Source organism: Podarcis filfolensis, assembly GCF_964270895.1.
Source record: "Podarcis filfolensis genome assembly, chromosome: 3".
Lineage (NCBI taxonomy): Eukaryota > Metazoa > Chordata > Lepidosauria > Squamata > Lacertidae > Podarcis > Podarcis filfolensis.
Window position 1 is genome coordinate 51,550,471 of NC_139606.1, and position 19,975 is coordinate 51,570,445.

Below are 19,975 nucleotides of genomic sequence, written 5' to 3' on the forward strand. Positions count from 1 at the left end.
CTTGTAGCTACCTCACAAATCTGATTATACAATAAGGCCACAGATGTTTCTAGCATGACACACACTCATGCTTTTATATCAGAAAGATCCTACTAAATGCAGGGATCCATACTAAACCCATGAACAAGATTTTCAACTAGGTGAATACTTTATAGCTCTGCAACTTTATACGTGATATTGCTCTATTATCAAAGTTGAAGGTAGTTTAGATAATTTTGAAACAAAAATGTATGCTAGCTAAGCTATGGGAGACCAAATAATCCTAAACACTAATTTCTAATTACTTTTTTAAGTATCTAAGGTCAGATGTTCAGGGACAAATTAGTCACTGATACACTAAAATGATACTGTCTAGTATAATGAGAGCTAGTTAAAAATAATAATTCAGTTTTGTTTTGTTTTGACAAATGGAAATCAACATTAGATGGTTAATCTCAGGGTTCAAAAAGGAGAAAGAAAGAAAGAGAGAGAGAAAGAAAGAAAAGAAAGCACTTGGACCTACCATGCAGTGGCGTAGCGTGGAGGGTGCAGGGGGGGCCGGCCGCACCGGGCGCAACATCTGGGGGTTAGGGCAAATCCACGGGTTAGGGGGCGCAAATCCACGGGTTAGGGGGCGCAAATTACTTGCCTTGCCCCGGGTGCTGACAACCCACGCTACGCCACTGCTACCATGTCCCTAAATGATCCTTCAGCATCAGGTGCTATATGCCAACAACATGAATCATAGTTTAAGGATGGTGCCCATCCATCTGAGAGCTATATATCAAGACTTGGCAAGTATCTAGTACTATGCCATGCCCCCCCCCAAAAAAAAACCAGCTGGTATCCCAGTAGTAAATAGAATTTCCAAGTAAGAATGTTGTTCAGCACAGACACTTAGCACTTGTGTTTCTATTAAGATGATTTGAATGTTTTAGCATCTTATGACACAGCACATGGTAGCAAATATTTAAAAAGGTATGGATTAAAATACTACAGACGCTTCAAAAGCTCTAAATCAAAAAATAAATAAAAATATTAAGGGAGCTTACATATATAGTATTTATATGTAAATGAATAAATAAGTAGGTAAGTAAAATACTCACTTCAATATGTTCTTTGGTAATGAGCCATGGTCTGTGTGCCAAGATTTTATTCAATTCACCCAAATTCTGCAGTTTTTGAGGTGCATTCTCTAGACCATTCAGCCACTTAGGGTCTCCCCCAACATGAAGAAAGCAATTGACATGGACATTAACCAAGTAGGAGCACTGGTGCCTAGCTGCAGCCTGGAGGAAAAACAAGCACAAGGACTATCAAACTGAGAGATTCCCTGCAGGGGAGTTCCTTGCCTATCAATATGGATAATTACAGAGTATAGCTATGCTCAAGAATGGGGAGGGGGATAAAAACTGCCTGTGTAGTAATGTTTATGTATTTTGTTTGCTTAGTGGTTTATTTCTGTATGTGCTTTGCAAAAGCAGTACAACAGCAACTTTTATTTCTTTACCATACACAAATGTATTCACTTTATAAGCCAGTGTACTCAGAATCAAGTCCCACTGACTGGTTGCATCCAATGTAATTGTTCTTTCCACACAAATAAGCAACAGAACTTCTCCCTTATCTCCTTGCAACCCCCTCCCAATTTGCTCCAGAGGATTGGAGGATGCCCCCAGAACAGATTTAGGGGGCATGCGGGGGGGGGAGGGGGTATAAGAGGAAGGGCAAATTCTTTTACACAAGACGTCCTTGCAAAAAAGGGCCACTTTGTTCCAGGTAAAATTATGTAAGATTGCAGCCCATAATTTTAAATTAAATATATCAGAGATACTTTGTTTCAGCTATTTTAGTCTAGTTCCTCCAATCCCTTTTATACATGAAGGCTACAGAAAACAGCTTGAACACTGTTTTAACAACAGCCATCATTAGATGTTTCCTCCCACAACTGTCATTCTCTTTGTTTGACAGATTTCCTGGAAAGCTGCAGCAATAATACTAGAACCTCAACAGACAGTCTTAAATTATTTGGTCACAAATGAGCCAACTACAAAGTATTAAAAGATGCGTGACTGGGTCTCTTGCCATTTTAGATTTTGCTTAAAAGCAGCCATGAGGCAAAATTTTATTGCAGCAACAGTGCTTGGAAAGAAGTTGTTTAAACCTTTTCCTCTCCTACATTATTTCACTAATCTAAACCTTCCCCCCCCCCCAAAAAAAAAACTTCCCTATTGTTTGCCCTGAATTATGCACATTTCAGTCGTTTGGTTTTTTTGGAGGGGGGAACCTATAAATAATACAATTACTTTCTAGGAAGAACTAATAGCAGCTTGGAGAGGAGATTTAGACCAGTGAAACCTTTTCCCCACTGCTGCAGTCAGATTTGTTCAGGGCAAACAGAACTGCCAGAATAAGAAGAAGCTGACAGGATGAGGCCACTCACCTCACCTTCCTGTCACCCTTGCTGCTGGTGGTCACCAGGAGGTGGAGGGGAGAGGCAGCAGCAAGGTACAAATGCACTTGTAGAGCCAATCCAGTGTTCCCATCCGTGTGTTTGCACCATGCCTTTGTCACTCCTCCTGTGGCTCTCAGTAAGCAGCAGTGGCATGGGTAACAGGAGGTCAGGTGAGTGCAGCTGCCCTGTTCCGCTGTTCCTACTAGCTAGAATACCTTAAATAATTCCTCTGCTATTCTAGCCATTCTAGCCACTGAAAAATTATAATGTAGAAATAAGTAGAAAAATTAGAAATAAGTGTTCCAGATTGCAAAAATTAAACACATTTGTTCCAATACTTTCTGACTAATATACACAACAAACGTGCACAAGAGATGCCTAATTGGTGGGCCCCTGATATTGTTCAACTTGAAATCACATCATTACCATCCATTGGTCATGCTGGCTGGAGGTGATGGGAATTGGAGCTCAATATTACCAAAGGGCTACAGGTTAGCCACAGTATGAATACAGAATTCCCACAAAATTAACAAACTTCATTTATATTTTATACACACACACCCTTCATTCAATTTAGAATTTTCTGACTGTACAGTCACTTAAGCATTTTAAAGAAACAAAAACTAAATTATTAAAATACACACAAGAATAAAATGCATGGGTGAGCATACATGTTTTTTAGTTTAGTGCCAAAGAGATTGCAAAGATACTAAGTTTCTCTTAAGTACAGCCATATCTGATATAGAAACTTTAAAAGATGTACAAAATACTGCCATTGCTTTCTGTTTCATAGTTTAACCTACCATGATACCAATGTAGTGTCGATAGTGAAGAGGCAGTGGGCCATCCATCTGCAACAGATAATGCTGAGTTTTTAAAAAGCTCTCCAGGTACTGTGGGTGGAAAACCATCACCAAGGCAATGTTGTCCAAATGCCCTAAAGTGGTGAAGGACTCTGCAAACAAAGCATGCATGTGGGTATCTTCAGCGCTCACTTGGATAATCTGTTTGAATTAGAAAAAGAATAGTAGCAAAACATTGTAAGAAATAAAGACAAAGCAGCCCATATGAATATTTGTTAATATTTACTAGCTCCAAATCAGTCCTTAAATCTTAATATACCAAATGAGATGCTTCTCATAGCTGAAGGACTTTAGTGAATCCCCAAGTATATCAAATCGTGTGCTGGATCAATAACATGTAATAATATGTTTATTATTTATACTCCACCCATCTGGCTGGGTTTCCTAAGCCACTCTGGGCAGCTTACACCATATATTAAAAATTGTAAATCATCAGACATTTAAAATTTCCTGATGCGTGGCTGCCTTCAGATGTCTGATAGCTGTTTATTTCCTTGGCATCTGATGGGAGGGTGTTCCACAGGGTGGGCACCACTACTGAGAAAGCCCTCTGCCTGGTTCCCTGTAACCTCAGGCTTTATATCAAATTTTAACAGAGATAAGTGGACAGGGAACATATATTTATTGAAGGGCAGTATGCTAGCGTATAAGGAGGCAACAGTAGTACCCCAAAATGCTGAGCTATTTAAATAGTTAGCTGTTGTGGGAAACACGTTTATGACTACTAAGCTTGGCATAATGTTAACCAAAGCCACATTGATAAAGCCTCTTATTACCACCCAAGTTTTATATCCAGCCAGCGTGTGAAGTAGCCCAGGAAGATCACTTGTTCACCTTCTCTCATACACTTACACTATGCACTAAAAAACATGCTGGTTAATTAGATTTAAACAAATATACATGTCCATTACAATTAAAGGGCGAGCTAATCCTTACCTAGTATCCAAACAACACTGGGTTTATTAAGACAAGCTAGTATGAGTGTGCCATTAAATATCAAAATTCCACATGGACATTACTGTTTTCTAATTCAGCAGAATTCTTGCCAAACTCCTGATGATTTACTGTGGACATGTGAATAATACTTTGCAGCTGTTCCTCAGCCAATACTAGATTCACCACCACCAAAAAATGTAACAAGTTCTCTGTGTACTTGCAAAACGTAAATCACCACACACCTCCATCTCTGGGATGAATCTGCTTGGTCCTTGTCCCAGTGGTCTAGGGATCCTAATTCCAAGTTCCTAGAAAAGAAAATTGCACTATCTGAACTTTTAGCTATAAACATTTCAGCTGTGGTTTCAGGGGAAAGAAAGCATTCATCACTGAAACCAACAGAACTGTCCTTGTTGCAGAAGTGCTGTCTGTGGAAATTTTCTATCTTTGCTTCATAGCAAGCCACACTTGTTTACAGTATACCATACTGATGCCATTAAAAACAATGAGACCTGGTTCACTGCAAACCTAGTTTTGCATAAAGCACTTGGCAAAGTGTTCAGAACAAGGAGTTCAGCACACAGCTGCCAGTTGACTAATGTCAATGATACTAAAGGCTTTTGAAGTACCTCTCTGCACATCCGCAAACCAGAATGTGAAATCTGTCAGTATCTTTCAGGAAGCAACACAGCTGTAATCTTATCGAAGGTTTTTGCATGAGTGTGGGAGTTACATGCATTAACCACAAAAATATATGCAACTGTGTTTTTAAGTTCACTGTTTAAAAATGACAAAGAACAAGCAATGATTTCTCAGATTGAAATTTCATGTCAATCTGAAACACATCTACCACAATACTTTCACTAAAAGAATCAACAGACTCCAGTGCACAACTAGAATCCTACAAGTCAGCAGACAGTGGGAAAATATTTGGCAAGAACCTTTGGCAAGGGCTACAACATGCATTACAAAATTAGTGAGTGGACTTGCCATATACCTTTACAATTAATGTGATTAGAAAAAGCCATCTGCATACCTATATCAGGGCCAATCGTTGCGTGGTGTGACTACATAGAAGGGGGGAAACTGAAACCTGCTGTGGCCTATCTGAAACACCAGGCCCACAGACTTATTCAAAGAGTGCTGCTCAACCCCTGCTTCTGGGAGATGCTGAGCAGTTTGGGAACAGGGAGAAGCACTATCCTTAGGCTGACATCAGAAGGGGAAGACTGAAACCAGCTGCGTCCAAATTGATGATGATGATGAAACTCCCCTCATCTTGTCTTTTCTTTTGTTCTCCTGCCCTCCCCCATTTTCTTTCTCTTCCCCTGCTTCCTTGCTCTTTTTGTTTGTAGCAGTTGGTCCGATGAGCAGTTGGGCACCATTTTTTACAGCTCAGGGTAACATTTAAAAATATTTGTACCTGACTATTAATATTTTGTATTGTATTTTTTAGTCTGCATAGTTTTTTGAGACACAGTTAAGTTCTATTTGGTATGTAGATTTGATTTCTTTTGTATTTCTAAGATTCCTTTACACTATATTTGATTATTATATTGCTTACTGGCTTAGAATCAGAGAACCGTAGCGTTGGAAGGGACCCCCAAGGGCCATCTAGTGTAACCCCCTGCAATTCAGGAATCATAGCTTAAAAATCCCTGACAGTTGGCCATCCAACCTTCTGCTCAAAAACCTCCAAGGAAGGAGAGTCCACAACCTTCTGAGGGAATCCATTCCACTCTCAATCAAACAGCTCTTACTGTCAGGAAGTTCTTCCAGACACACACACACAAAAAAAAAACATGTTTACTCCATCCTTCTTCCAAAAGGAGCCAACACTAAGCATGTTAACTGCTTTAGCAATTTCTCATAATGCTAGAAGTTGTGGACAGCCAGTGAAGCTGAATGCTTCAGTATTCAGTATAGATAAAAGAAAGTACTTCACGCAATGCATAAACTATGGAATTTGCTCCCACAGGAGGAAGCAATGGCCATCAACTTCAATAGCTTTAGAAGAGGATTAGACAATTCCTTCAGGAAAGAGCTGTCAATGACTACTAGCCATGATGGCTACACTCGGCCCACATGGTCAGATGCAGTATGTTTCTGAATACCAGTTGCTGGAAACCACAGGAGGCACATGCACTTTGGTCCTACGGTCCTGCCTGTGGATCTCCCACAGGCATCTGGTTGGCTGCTGTGAGAACATGATGCTGAACTAGATGGGCCTGATCTAGCAGGCTCTTCTTATGTTAAACTGAAACTGAACTAGTTTGGTGTTGGAGCCGCCCATGGTTCCAACCATGGGTAGATATTTCCAATGCTCTTGTTCTCACTTTTCAGTACAGAAATAATGTGTGTTTTAAAAAACCACAGTATTGTACCTCTTTAGTTATGTGAGAGCAAGTTAAAACTTCCATGCCTTGCTCAAATGTCACTTGAAGACAATAACTCACTGTTAATGTCAGCTACCAGTTATACTTTCATGCAATGACAGGCATTGCATTGCAGTCATTGCATTAAAGTATTTGACATCTCTACACAAACTGATACACACTGAAAATTCATGTTTTCATTTCAGCTTGAGACAATAATGGTACTGTCTCCAAGAGAGCTATCTAGACTCGGAGGCATACTATTCTTTTTGTCCCTCTTGTGCATAAAAATGGCATGCCTCTCTCGCTGCTTGCAGGGCAGTAAGGTAGACAGTCAACGAGCTTCTCTTTGCTTAGTCAGAGATGTTATCCACACACACTGTTCCCACTGTAGCCTAGCCTCTGAATAACATTATGATTCATGACTGACAACTTACATCACTTTCAGATGTTTAAATTATTTGCCAGTTATTTACAATTTTGGCACTTGATGCCTTCAGAGGACTTTTTAGAAACTGAGTAAATATTGTAGTGCCTGTATATAAATGTTAAACATTCCAACTAAGTTCAGACATAAATCAAGTAGGTTTAATTGCTTATCAGTGTGCTGTCAAAATTGTACTGTAATTTACTGCTAATATTTCAGCTCCCGTTTTCATAATGTTTTTACGTTCTTAACTACAGTCATGCATAAATAATTACTTTTAGTTAAGAGAAGTACAACTAAAATCCTTGTGATGTCTCCAAAGTTATATTTCTGATATGTAAGAATGCAGGAGACTGGAAAATTCTAGCATTAGTTACTGTTATTCATAAACTGATATTGTGGTTCGATGTGAAGTTCCACATTTAATTTCCCCATCAACACTTTTACTGTTTCCCCCACATTCTCCAAAAATTCTAACCACAGAAGGGAACTTGAGCAGTACACTTTATACTAGAAGGTGGTTTTGAAAAGACTGCAGACTATTACAGTGGTTTTTCATTTGTTGATTAAGTTTGTGTTTGGGACTTGAAAAGTAAGTGCAGGAGTAGACAGTGCTGTGCCCCCCACCTTGTTATTGGACTTCAGCTTCTATCAGTCTCAAGCATCATGACCATTGATCAGGGATAATGAAAGTTTTAATCCATCATGACCATTGATCAGGGATAATGAAAGTTTTAATCCAGAATCAACTGGGAAGCACCACGTCGGCTACCCCATAGCTATTATCACAATCTTTTGTGTGCTACTCTAGAACATGCACATAGCAAAAACCAGCTTTGTCCTCCAAACACCTGAGCCCTTCCAAAATAAAGCTGCAGGAGGCTTTCAAGGGAGAAATACTGCCATCCATGAATAAACGATACAAACAAAACAATTCTGACATTTAAGCATTAAAATGGGCTGCAATACCAAGTTTCGAAGCACACCCAGCAACTTTTAAAGACAACAATGGCACTTAAATAATTGCCCTTGACCCTGTGTAGAATTGCTTTCCCAGGTCTGTTGAAACCACAGAAGAGGATCTTTTACAAGCCAGTCATCCTTTGTTAGGTTCTTAGCAGGAGGACCAAATGAGCCTTCAAGAACACGCCAATACGGCAAACCAGGGGATTCAGAAGCAGATCCTCACAACGCTGCAACGCTTCCAGCATCTGCCCCCCACCCCCCCAAAGGTGCTACTCTTCCCCTACATGCTTTTTCTGCAACTCAGCCTAAGAGCAAGCAAGTGGGGGGTGGGGGTGGCGAAATGCCAAGCGACGCCGACGAAGCCAGCAAGAACACCTGAAGCTGGGAGCCTTTCCGTAAACAGCTGAATCTACCTCAGGCTCGCTCGCTCGCTCTCACTCCCGTTGACTGACAGCCGAACAAGCGGCGCGCGAGCTACTTCACAACAAGCAGACTGAAGCACCTCCGAGCCCGAAGCGAGTCCCCTCCTCCCGATGCATCCCGCTGGTTCAAGCCCCCCCCCCTTTCCCCTCTTTTTTTTTTACCTTGCGGCACTGCTGGCTTCCGCAGTGGTTGCAGCAGAAGCCCGAGGTCCGGTTGGCTGTGCTGGCCAGCTGCATGCCTACTAGCTCGGGTCACGGGGAGGAGGAGCTGCTGGTGCTGCTCAGAGCGCGCGACCGCCTCCTCGCCTCAGCAAGGGCGGCAGGCCGAGGCTTAAAAGCCAGCCTGTGGGCGGGCAGGCCCAGCACAAACAACAAGCCCAGCAGAGCCCGCCCCCTTTGGCGGCTGCCCGCCAATGACCGGGAAGCGGAGGGACTCGCAGGCAGGCAAAAGCGCCTGGAAAGGGGGGCGAAAACGAAGGGCCGAGGGTCTCCGGGGAGAATGGCACGTGGATTTACGCCCCGTCCCCCTGACTCGGGCCGCGAGCTCCTGACCGCGACCCCGACCCTCATCTGCGCCTGATCTCCCAAGACTCCCTTCTCAACCGCCCTCTTTAAGCAGAAAAATAATAATAAAGAAGCCGCCGCGTTTTTCTTTAGCGCTGACAAGGAGAGGCACAATATCCCAGCTGCAGGCAGCGACAGGCCCTGGAGCCAGCTACCAGCCCTCTCCCCTCCCACTCTCCAAATAAAGTTCGCATATGATCTTAGAAAGCGCTCTTGGCAGCGCTTCCGAAGCCTGGCTCTGTCTGGCATGCCTCCCTGCCACGGAATAGGCGCTTAGGGATACTGCTGGGTGGAGGGCAATAACAACCACCACCACCACCGCCACAACAACAGGGAAGGGGAACCAAGTCTTCTCAAAAACTGGACCCTTCCCAGTGGAGGAAAGGCTTGCAAAACGAAAAGGGCTCTGTTCAACAGGTGCAGTTCACTTTAGGCTATGCTAGCTTCTTCAGGGGATTTGCTAGGCATCAGCATTGTCCTCTCCCTCTCCGATCTGCCCTGATTTCAAAGTTCCCAGTCCTTTGCCCACGTTCCAGCCACAGCTTTCCTTGCTAATTGTGTCACGCCAGAAAATGATGCAACATGCTAGTTGTTGCTGGGGAACAACTGGTCTGCATTTTTCCACAAACTTCCACCATCTTCATCTTCAAATTCCTACAAACAGGGGCTCCAAAGCTCCTCACTAAGGTTAAAAAGATGTTCTGTCAGTCCTTGTGACAGTGACCGCGTGTCAATTTGCACTATTTTTCAAGAACTGAAAGGAAACAGAAAAATAAAGTTGCAGAAGCCAAAGCTTTCAGTTGACTCAACATGTATTCACTTGCTCTGTACAAAGCACATTAACTCCGTGTGGGGATTTGTGTACAGTTGGTTCACAGTGTTTACAATACATATCTCCCTTCAGGGAGGAAAACTGCTGAACTTGCAAAAAAAAAAGTGTTATTGCTCTCAACTGTGACAGGATAATGGGCTCTTTATTATACTTGTCTCTCATAAAAATTGTCTCAAGACGTGTGGATTTTTAAAAAAAGGGGGGTTGCCTATATCTTTATTGTTGATATGCATATTTGACACACCAAAATAAATCAGTAATTAAAGGAAGTCGAACTACTGTTGCTTGAACAACAAAAATATAAAGATGCTAAGGGGAGTTGGACACTGCCTCACATATTACCCTAACACAGTTTAGTGATAAAGAATCTTGTAAATAGGTGGGGAAGGCATCTATCCTGCCATGAGTATTGGCTTTTCTTTTGCCAATTAATTCTACAGGTTCTTTAAAGGATCTTTGGTAGTCAACATATTAGGGGAAATATATTTTTATTTGAACAGAACAGGAAAAACGCCTTAACGAGTAACAAAAACAAAACCCCTCAAACAGTAAACCTCCTTAAACCTTCAATAATAAACCTCCTTAAACCTTCTTACACAGTAACACAAAGCACTCTACCACCAAGAAGTAAACCCAAAGGAACAATTTCCAAAGTAACAATTCCCCCACCAGACCTTCACTCACATATAACACCAGATCCAACCGTGGGAAGCCTCAACAGTGTTTGGTCCATCATCCTCTCCCTCCTGACCCCATTGCCCTGCACTATTTATACCTGCCTCAACCAGGTGCGGCTGGATATCTCCATGGCCGCCACCTGTGGCAGTTAGGGCTCCTACTCAGGGCAATCAAGCCCCAGCTGGGCCACCCTTGAAGGCAGGAGTGCTCCTGCAAGGACTCACAGGAAGGGTTGGCTGCCTAAAGCCAAACCTACACCTCCTTGGTTTTTCTTCCGCATTTTCCACTACAGCTTCCTGATCTGATTGTGCACATAGGCAAAAAGAGAAGCTGTATTGTCATTTAAGCATTACAAAACAGCTCTCTGCTTACATCAGATATAGGGTACTGTTGGACCTCCAAGACGTTGCTGAACTAGAACTCCCATTATCTCTGTCCATTGGCTGTGTTTGCCAGGGCTGATGGGAGTTGTTCTTCAGCAATATCTGGAGAGCCAAAAGTTCCCCACACTTGGTTTACACCCACAACTTCATTTAGAATAAGTTTCTTTCAACTCAAACAGATAATAGGCACTAATGCTCTGACCTTCTGACCTCCCCAGTGACCTTTTTTCGGTGGACGCTGAAAGATCAGATATGCAAAGCCATACCTGGTGGATCCAAGGTACTCTTAACTGTTTCTCATACAGCCTAAAAACTTTGTTTCATTATATCTCCTCTACCACCCTCATTCTGAAGTTCTCCTAGATCACATCAAGCAAACATTAACATCCAAAATACCATTGTCAATGTTAAGACTGAAACAAGTACTATATGTAAATATCAAGTCCTTGCATATCCAGCAACCCTTCCCCCCATCTAAATATCATTATTTACACTGTACTAGCAAGAGATAAACAAGAAAAAAAAGATAAGGTAAGTATCATGGAACCCACTTCCCAAATACCCTAGGACAGCCTGTATAAACAAAACAAAAAAATTTTTTTCCTTCCAGTAGCACCTTAAAGACCAACTAAGTTAGTTCTTGGTATGAGCTTTCGTGTGCATGCACACTTCTTCAGATATCTGAAGAAGTGTGCATGCACACGAAAGCTCATACCAAGAACTAACTTAGTTGGTCTTTAAGGTGCTACTGGAAGGAAAAAAAAAATTTTGTTTTGACTATGGCAGACCAACACGGCTACCTATCTGTAACTGTATAAACAAAGAAAACTTCCACACAGAAAATCTTAACTCCCTCCTAATAACGAACTACTAAAATATAAATCCACAATACAGCAGTGATGTTTGCAGTTAAGAACAACAACACATAATATTTCAGTGTTTCATTTGTAGTTATATGATTCTAGTATGGAATCCCCTTCTGAAGGCTTATTTACTGAACAATTTCAAGTTTGGTCTTGTAAATGGCAAAGTATAAATGCACTGAATAGTAGCATGATTTCCATAGATATTATTCATGTCGAAGTGCCGACCAACACTAGAACATTATCAACCATTTAGGACTCATCTAGATCTGTAAAGAAAAAATGTTTTATATGCTTTGTATATGCATTATAACACTGACACCAGATGGGGTTGTGGAGTTCCCTTTTCGCCAACGTGGTTTCACATACAAAGTTTACAACACGTTTTCCTGAAACGCTTCTTTGATGTGTCTAGATCCAGCCTTAGAATCACCATTTCCATGCTATGGAATACTCTTCCATGAGAGACTGCACAGGCATCCTTGCTAACTTTCAAATAGTTATTAAAGAACTTTTTTATGCCGACACATCTATTCAGCTGCTTGAACTACAGACGTTCTTGGATTGAGATTGTCTGACTATGGTGATTCATGTACTGGTAACCTCAAGGCTTGACTACTGCAATGTGGAGCTACCCTTAGCCCTGGTCTTGAGACTCTAGCTGGTGCAAAATACTGCACTTAGAGTGCTGTGGGTCTAGACTAAGCATGTAACTTTGGTGCTCAAAAGTTTACACTGTCTGTCTATATGCTACTGGACCAGTTTCATAGTAATTCGCAAGACCCTTAACAACTTTGCTACAGGATATCTTAAGGACCACTTAATCCCTTATATCTCTGCCTGATCACTGAGGTATTTGGGGGAGTCACTGTGTGCCCCCCCCCCGCCCATGGCTCGGATGCTTGCCTCAGGAGCTGTGCATTCAGTATTGTACGCCCAATTTTATGTAACTGCATGTGGAACATCTGACACTTATTGAATACTTTTTTCTTCCAGCAGGCTTTCTGGTTTTATAGTTTTAACCAATTTGCCCCTTTTCTATATTCTATGTTCTGCAACCACCTAGAGATGATTGTAGTTAAGGAGTATATGAATTGCTTAGTTTAAATGAATGAAATAAAAATAATAGCATTGCCTTTATGAACATTATCACAAGTGTGGCCATATGGTGGCATTTCTGTATCTTGGGTCATGGAAACACTCAACATGCAGTGTTTAAAACCAGCAACAGCCTTCATCTTTCTTCTCTGGCAACTCTTATTGTCCAGGCGCCAGAAACTATTCTTTAATTGCTGCCAGTGTGACTTTTTATAATTCAGATTAAATAAATCAAATTTTCTTCATTAAGATTCTAAGTTTTAATTTCTTGAAAACATAACAATACTAGATTTCTTTGCCTCTATATGTTCATTAGGACTAACCTACTGAAACTCAGAAAAGTTGTGTAAATTTCTAATCTATCATACCTCTGGAAAAGAACAAAAGAGAAGAAAGTGAAGCAGGCAGAACTGAGCAAAGCAGCAGAAGCAGTTGAAACATGCCACACTCCCCTTTCTAATTTTGCCCAGGAACAAAGAAGTGAGCCTAGCAACAGTTTTTACCCAATCAGAGATCAGATAAACAGGTACGAGGCTCGGCTTCTCAACACCTCAGAAAGGCCAGCCTCCTCAAGCAACTTCTCTGATTGTGTACTGTAAAAAACTGACTGCCATTTCATAAGCTGAAAAGGAACATTTGCTTTCCTGCTCTATAAGATATAAGGCACAAACAAATGTTTTCATGTACAGGGCTGCCTCCACTTGTTAAATAAAAACAAACGTGTTTTCCTTAATTTGAAGAACTTTTGTACTATGAACTATTCATCTATTTAGCTTCCCTGTTTATTTTAGGTCTCTCTTTTCTGTTGGACCTTGGCACAGAAGTTGTTTCATTCTGTTCAATATATCAGCTTGTCCATCTAAAGTCTTGCTTATTAACTGAGATCTCATTGTACTGCTAAACATACAAATTCCAAGATACACTTAAGTACACCCCCAAAAAAGAAACATCCGCCCAGTTTAATGCTGCTGTAGGTATTCTGGGAACATCAGCTGTTTTGAAAGCAGTATTGTCATTACTTAATGCTAAATGTGAGATTTATTTTCTGCAACCCAGTTTATACCAGGATCTCTGCCTCATTGCCTTTTAATAAGACTGCATGGAATCCTTTGTCACAAGTGACTTGCCACTCATATAACCTCTAGTAATTCATATTTAACAGGACAACTATTTTAAGTACACCCAGTTTAGTTTCTAGAAAACATGTTTACAAGGATAGAGCTAAAAACCATGCTTAAAATACATACTATTCATTATCAGCATAAAACCTTAAATAAAACTGCTAAAACCCACTAACTTTTAAATAAGATTTTAAATACCGGTAGATCCGACCAACCATCATAAATGCACATTCAAAAACAACATGCAGAAGGCCACGCAAACTTTGGTATGCTGAAATATGTCCTCTCCTCCCACAATATGTAGTGAAAAGAGATACTGTTCTTTGTTTCCAAAATGAAATCAATGTTATTTTCATAATGTTCTCAGAACTCATGCACTACAGGGGGAGGGGAAACAGCGAATGGTTATTGGGGAAATAAATGAAATTAGCAATTGCTCCCAAACAAGCAAATAAAGGGAGTGCATTTAGTTCTCTATCCTCATTAGCCACGGCTACCCCACCCCAATGATCTTTGATTGCCTAAGGAAGAGTCTCTTGATTCTCCCATCCCTTGAAAGCCAGCAGATACAGCTAGGATAGCCACACAGGTTTCCAGTCCGGGGAAAAGAGATGCACAGTGCTTCCTTATAATAGCATTCTTTCTAATCGGGCCATCACACACACACCCCATTCTCTTAGTTTTATAGGGCTCAGAGCACTAGTTAGTGTAATTATCACAATACTTTTACAAGCTGGGGAAGAAGACCTGAGCAACTTTACAGAACTAACTGCAAGGCTAGATTAAAATAAGAAACTCAAGGATGCCTCACTCAAGGTGCTGAAACTGAGAACTAACACTACAATAATACAGATGCGATGGTGTGCTCTTGAGTCCACTCACAGAACTTTGGTTACTTGTCTCTCAGCAAGTTACTGCATGCTATCTACTGCTACACTCCACTACACAAAAGGACCAGCAAATTTCCATCTGTTCACACAACACTTCAAGCGCACACTGGACACATAAATAGCATTTCCCCCCAACTTGCAGCTATGTCAATGACCCTGGGGCATTTATCAGTTAAATCAAATCACCATTGCATTTAGGAGGATTAGAGCCAGTAATTAACTACCTGGAACTGAATAATGCTGCCTGACAATAATTTCTCTCCTTCAAACTATACATAGGTGGCATCTAGAAACATATTAAAAAAACCACTGTGAAAATGCGTTGTTTTTTTTAGAAAAATTGAAAAATACATTAAATTTGGCATAGCTCACTTTCGCCATCTATTATCACATTTGTATATTGCACTTTAGAACACATTTAAAGGTAAAGGTAAAGGGGCATTTAAAACGTTTTATTTGTAGCTGTATAGCTGAGTCCATAGTCTGAACTGTCACTTTCGTTTTCACTGTTTAGAAGTATCTGAAACATTCCCCATCACATGTACCTAGACAAGAAAGGCAATGCCAACGATTCAAGACCAAGGCACAGGAGTGTAACCTGCTTCATAGCTGGCAGGAAAAAGTCTCCAATAGCATTGCTGAGCTCCCAATCACGTGCATACATTGTTACAAAGTGTTGAAGCAGTTTTAATAGCATTTGTGAGAATTTATTTTTGATACCTCCATACACCCCTGCTGCATCCTTCCTATTTGTTTATAAGCAAGCCAAAGCTTACAGGAGAGAACAAAAAGTTTGAGAAATTTGTTGTTTCCAAGAACCGCATTAGGAAGTCAGTCACATAAGGGGCTAAAGATCTGCAACTTGAAGAATGTAAAGTGTATTGCCAGACACATATCAGACATTTTCCCAATCTTGTAGTCTATAAATATACAGCATTCATGACCCTGGAATATTATTTGTGTACTATCTAGCTTTCTAGTCTTTATGCCTGGTGGCTGCTGACAGATGAGAATTCCTTTTATGCAGATCAATGAGCAATAGCCATTTACCTAGCCTGTAACTATTTACCAGAACTACCTTTCCTCACTCACTTGCAAAGGAGAAAGCTTTATCTTTCAAACTCTCCCCAACATATTCTTGGAGACAGTTCTATCTACACACATCTCTAGATACAGTTGAGACTATCCTGCATATATATTATATGCAATTTTGTTCACTGCATGGGTAGCAAATTAAAAGCCAGAAATCAAGATAGCCAGTATGCTCAGAGTAACATATGCTAAAATCTTCACACATACACCCCCACCCCTTGTTGCTGGCTTAGCCCTGGCAGGAGCGACCTCAGGGAGGCCTCCTACATAGACAAGCTGTTTGGTGACAGCTTATCAGGACTGGATAAATGACTAAAAGTGCTGCTTCATGCATTACAAAAAGTAATATGCACAGGAGGCACTCAATAAAGGAAGTGACATGAAGTCTGTATACAGTCAGCCATAAATGACCACTTTGTGGATTTAAATCATGCATGGTTTGACTGTGGGTCTCCTGCTGATCAGAAGGGAGGACATTTCCTGTTACCTGCAACCCCCGCCCCCCCAGGCTATTGTTAAAGGAATTGCAAATAGGAGGTGTGATCTTCTCTCCTATTCAAGATGCAAGAACAAAGAACGGATAATATATTACCTGCTACTCACTCTTCTACTCACTCTTTGGAGCTCTCAGCATGAGTGGGTTCAGAGAGTGGAGAGTTCAAATAGGCATTTTAATACTTTTTGGCCCAGAGTTTGTTTTCTTGGCACAGAAACTCAATCCAGATTAGACAGAGGTATGGCTGCCTAGTTTTCAGGTCCATGAGGTACAGAATGGCTTGTTCTGGACTCCCTGGGAAGAACGAAGTGTGTAGCTTGAGGATACTCCTTGATTCATCATCACTTGAGGCCCAGGTAGCTTCAGTGGCTAGGAACATCTACTTCCAGCTCTGGTGGGTATGCCAGCTCCAGACCCTTCTGAATAAGAATAACTTTGCCACTGTACTCCATATTCTGATAACCTCCAGTTTAGACTTCCACAGTGCATTCTACACAAGGCTTACCATGAAGGCAGTCCAGAGGCTGCAACTACAGCAGAAAGGGGCAGCCCAGCTCTTTGCTCAGATATCTTTAAGGACAAGCATAACACTTGTCCTGAAGCAGCTGCACTGGCTGCCAATTCACTTCCAGGGCCAGGTCAACATATTTAAAGCCTAAACAATCTGGGTCCCAAGTACATGGAAGATTACTTCCTCCCTATATTGCAGTCAGCATTTGCAGAAGAGGGTTTTATTATGTCATCTCCCTTGGAGGGGTGGGAGAGCTTTTTTCACAATGCCCCCCCAAATTGTAGAACTCCTTCCCTATAGTGGTGTGTCAAGAGGGATCTGCTTTAGGCAATCTTTGATAATGCACTTTTCCTTGGCCTTTAATAGTCAAGCTATTGTTAGCATCCCCCATATATCATTGCATAATCTGCCCTGGGACTTTACAGTCAAGGGCAGGTACGGTAACTAAATGATGATGATGATGATGATAAAGGAGGAGGAAGAGGAGGAGGAGGAGAAGAAGCAGCAGCAGCTATGATATGAGAAAGGGGTTTGAGCCCTTAAAGGTTTGGTACTAAGTTTACGGTATTTTTATGAATTGCATGTGTTCTTGTGTGACCACATTGATATTATAGTGTATTTTTGTTGATGCTTTAAAATATGCTGTATGGATAATTCTGTATGAAATTAGCAACTGTTTTTGAATCAAAATGAGAAAAACAAGTTCTATCAACTCTGGGGACTCAAACCAAATATTAGACTTGTCTGTGACAAAATAACTTTGCTACGTATGTTCAGTTTGCAAGAGGTCCAGTATACCAGATGGGTCACAGCTCTAAATATTGTGCTAAAGTAAAGATCTGCTTCATATTAATCAAACGGAACTCAATGTATACATTTATAGACAGAAGCTCCTGGGGGGGCTAGTTCTGAAATGTAAACAACAGTTCATTTAAAATGCATCAAAATTTAAATTTGCCTGTTATTGAAGCTAGGTTTTAAGCTCACTATACAGAAAGTTATTTTGAGCTTGTCAGCTATAAGTAACATTGTAAATATGGAGATTAATGGCTAAGTGTGTGGTTAAGGTGAGAACCAAAGAGCTCATTTTCCCTACATTGGTCCTTTTCTATATCTAGGACTCGGCCTGAGAGAGGCAAACAGAAATAGTGTCTTGTGATGGATATTTACAGAATAAGTAACTCTCTTGTGTTTAGAGTGTTTTCTGTATAGCTACATGGCTGGAAATGATAAAAGCACACACATGCCAAAGCCAGAGAACTGAACATTAGCAAATAAATTCCAAATTGTTCTCTAAGACTGAAGCAGACTGAAGCGTTGAAGCATACTATATATCTCAGGGGTCAGCAAACTTTTTCAGCAGGGGCCTGTCCACTGTCCCCCAGACCTTGTGGGGGGGCAGACTATATTTTGGGGGGGGGGGGAATGAATGAATTCCTATGCCCCACAAATAACCCAGAGATGAATTTTGAATAAAAGCACACATTCTATTCATGTAAACACCAGGCAGGCCCCACAAATAACCCAGAGATGCATTTTAAATAAAAGGGCACATTCTACTCATGCTGATTCCTGGACTATCCGCGGGCCGGATTTAGAAGGCGATTGGGTAGGATCCAGCCCCCGGGCCTTAGTTTGCCTACCCATTATATAACTGGTCTTACTAGTTCAATGTCTTATTTGTACTGAAATAACAGTTGTACATATGTCACTACAGTCTCATCTAGAATTTCAACTAGAGCCATTTCTGCTTTCAGAAACATCTCACAACACTGTTCTGCTAGCTGATGTCATGCTAAAGACCAAGGTTTGAGATCAATCGATTTGCATTCCTCCCTTCCCCCAAATTTCAATTCTTGGAGGTCAATGGAGGCAATTTGCATTTTAAATTTCAGTAGATTCTTTTTAAAAAGACCTTTGCCTTCTACAATATTTTTTATCAAATGTTTGAACCCCACCCCCCCTAATCTTGGTCTATAGTGATTGCCTGGGAATAAGGTAGTTTGAGGACATGTTTGACTTAGGACTCAGCCATTCCAAAACCATTTAACAGAACTGTTTTAGTACTGTTGCACCATATCTCACATGATAACACTGCTAGTGAGAACAGCAGCACATTGCCTGAAAAGAGATAATGTGAATTGAAGGCAAAAAACAATTAGGTTTTAAGGGGAGACTGCCTCCCCCAGATTGGCTTCTCTGCCAAACTAGGCTGCATCAACATAAGTGTTGTGCCCAGATCAAGGGATGTCATAGTACCGCTCTATTCTGCCTTGGTCAGACAACACCTGGAATGCTGGGTCCAGTTCTGGGTGCCACTGTTTAGGAAGGATGTTGACAGGCTGGAATGTGTGCACAGGAGGGCAACTAAGATGATCTAGCATCTGTAAAACAAGCCTTATGAGGAACAGTTGAGGTAGTTGGGTATGTTTAGCCTGGATAAGAGGAGACTGAGAGGTGATAAGATAGCCATCTTCAAATATCTAAAGGGCTGTCACATGGAAGATGGGAGCAAGCTTGTTTTCTCCTGCTCCGGAGGGTTAGAACCAAACTAATGGCTTCAAGTCACACGAAAGTAGTGTTCAACTAAACGTATGGAAGAACTTCCTGACAGTAAGAGCTGTTCGAGGGTGGAATGGACTCGCTTAGGGGGTGAAAGAGTCTCCTTCCTTGGAGGTTATTAAGCAGAAGTTGGATGGCCATCTGTCATGGATGCATTAGTTGAGATTCCTGCATGGTAGATGCATGGAATAGATGACCCTTGGATCCCTTCCAACCCTACAATTCTATGATTCTCAGTTTTAAAAATTGACAAATTAAAAGTCTCTGCTGGAGAGCTCCATGGTCCAAAAATTAAGTGTTTCTATAAAAGGCGGCGTACACTTCAGACAGCAGTACATTTTTAAATTTCATGATAGATTGATTGTGTTTAAGAAGCTTGTTCATTTTGCAGTACAGTAAACTGAAGAACGCTTTGCATGCAAACTGTACACAAATACAGTGTTCTAATTTTGGAGGTTACTT

The 19,975-nt window shown here is 41.2% G+C and overlaps 1 protein-coding gene across 8 annotated transcripts in view; it reads right to left on the bottom strand.

Moving 5' to 3' along the window:
* Positions 1-19,975, bottom strand: part of SESN1 (sestrin 1) — a 45,658-nt gene that overhangs the window by 6,687 nt on the left and 18,996 nt on the right. For 2 of the 8 annotated variants that reach the window (XM_083608381.1, XM_083608380.1), the window contains exons 2-4: positions 4,476-4,541; positions 3,238-3,438; positions 1,086-1,268 (exon numbers count right to left, since the gene is read on the bottom strand). In XM_083608381.1, the coding sequence (XP_083464507.1) occupies positions 1,086-1,268; positions 3,238-3,438; positions 4,476-4,541 (450 nt within the window). Of the gene's footprint in view, positions 1-1,085; positions 1,269-3,237; positions 3,439-4,475; positions 4,542-8,414; positions 8,525-8,585; positions 9,151-19,975 lie in introns of those variants that run through there. The other 6 variants (XM_083608383.1, XM_083608382.1, XM_083608384.1 and 3 more) reach the window with 5 other exon arrangements.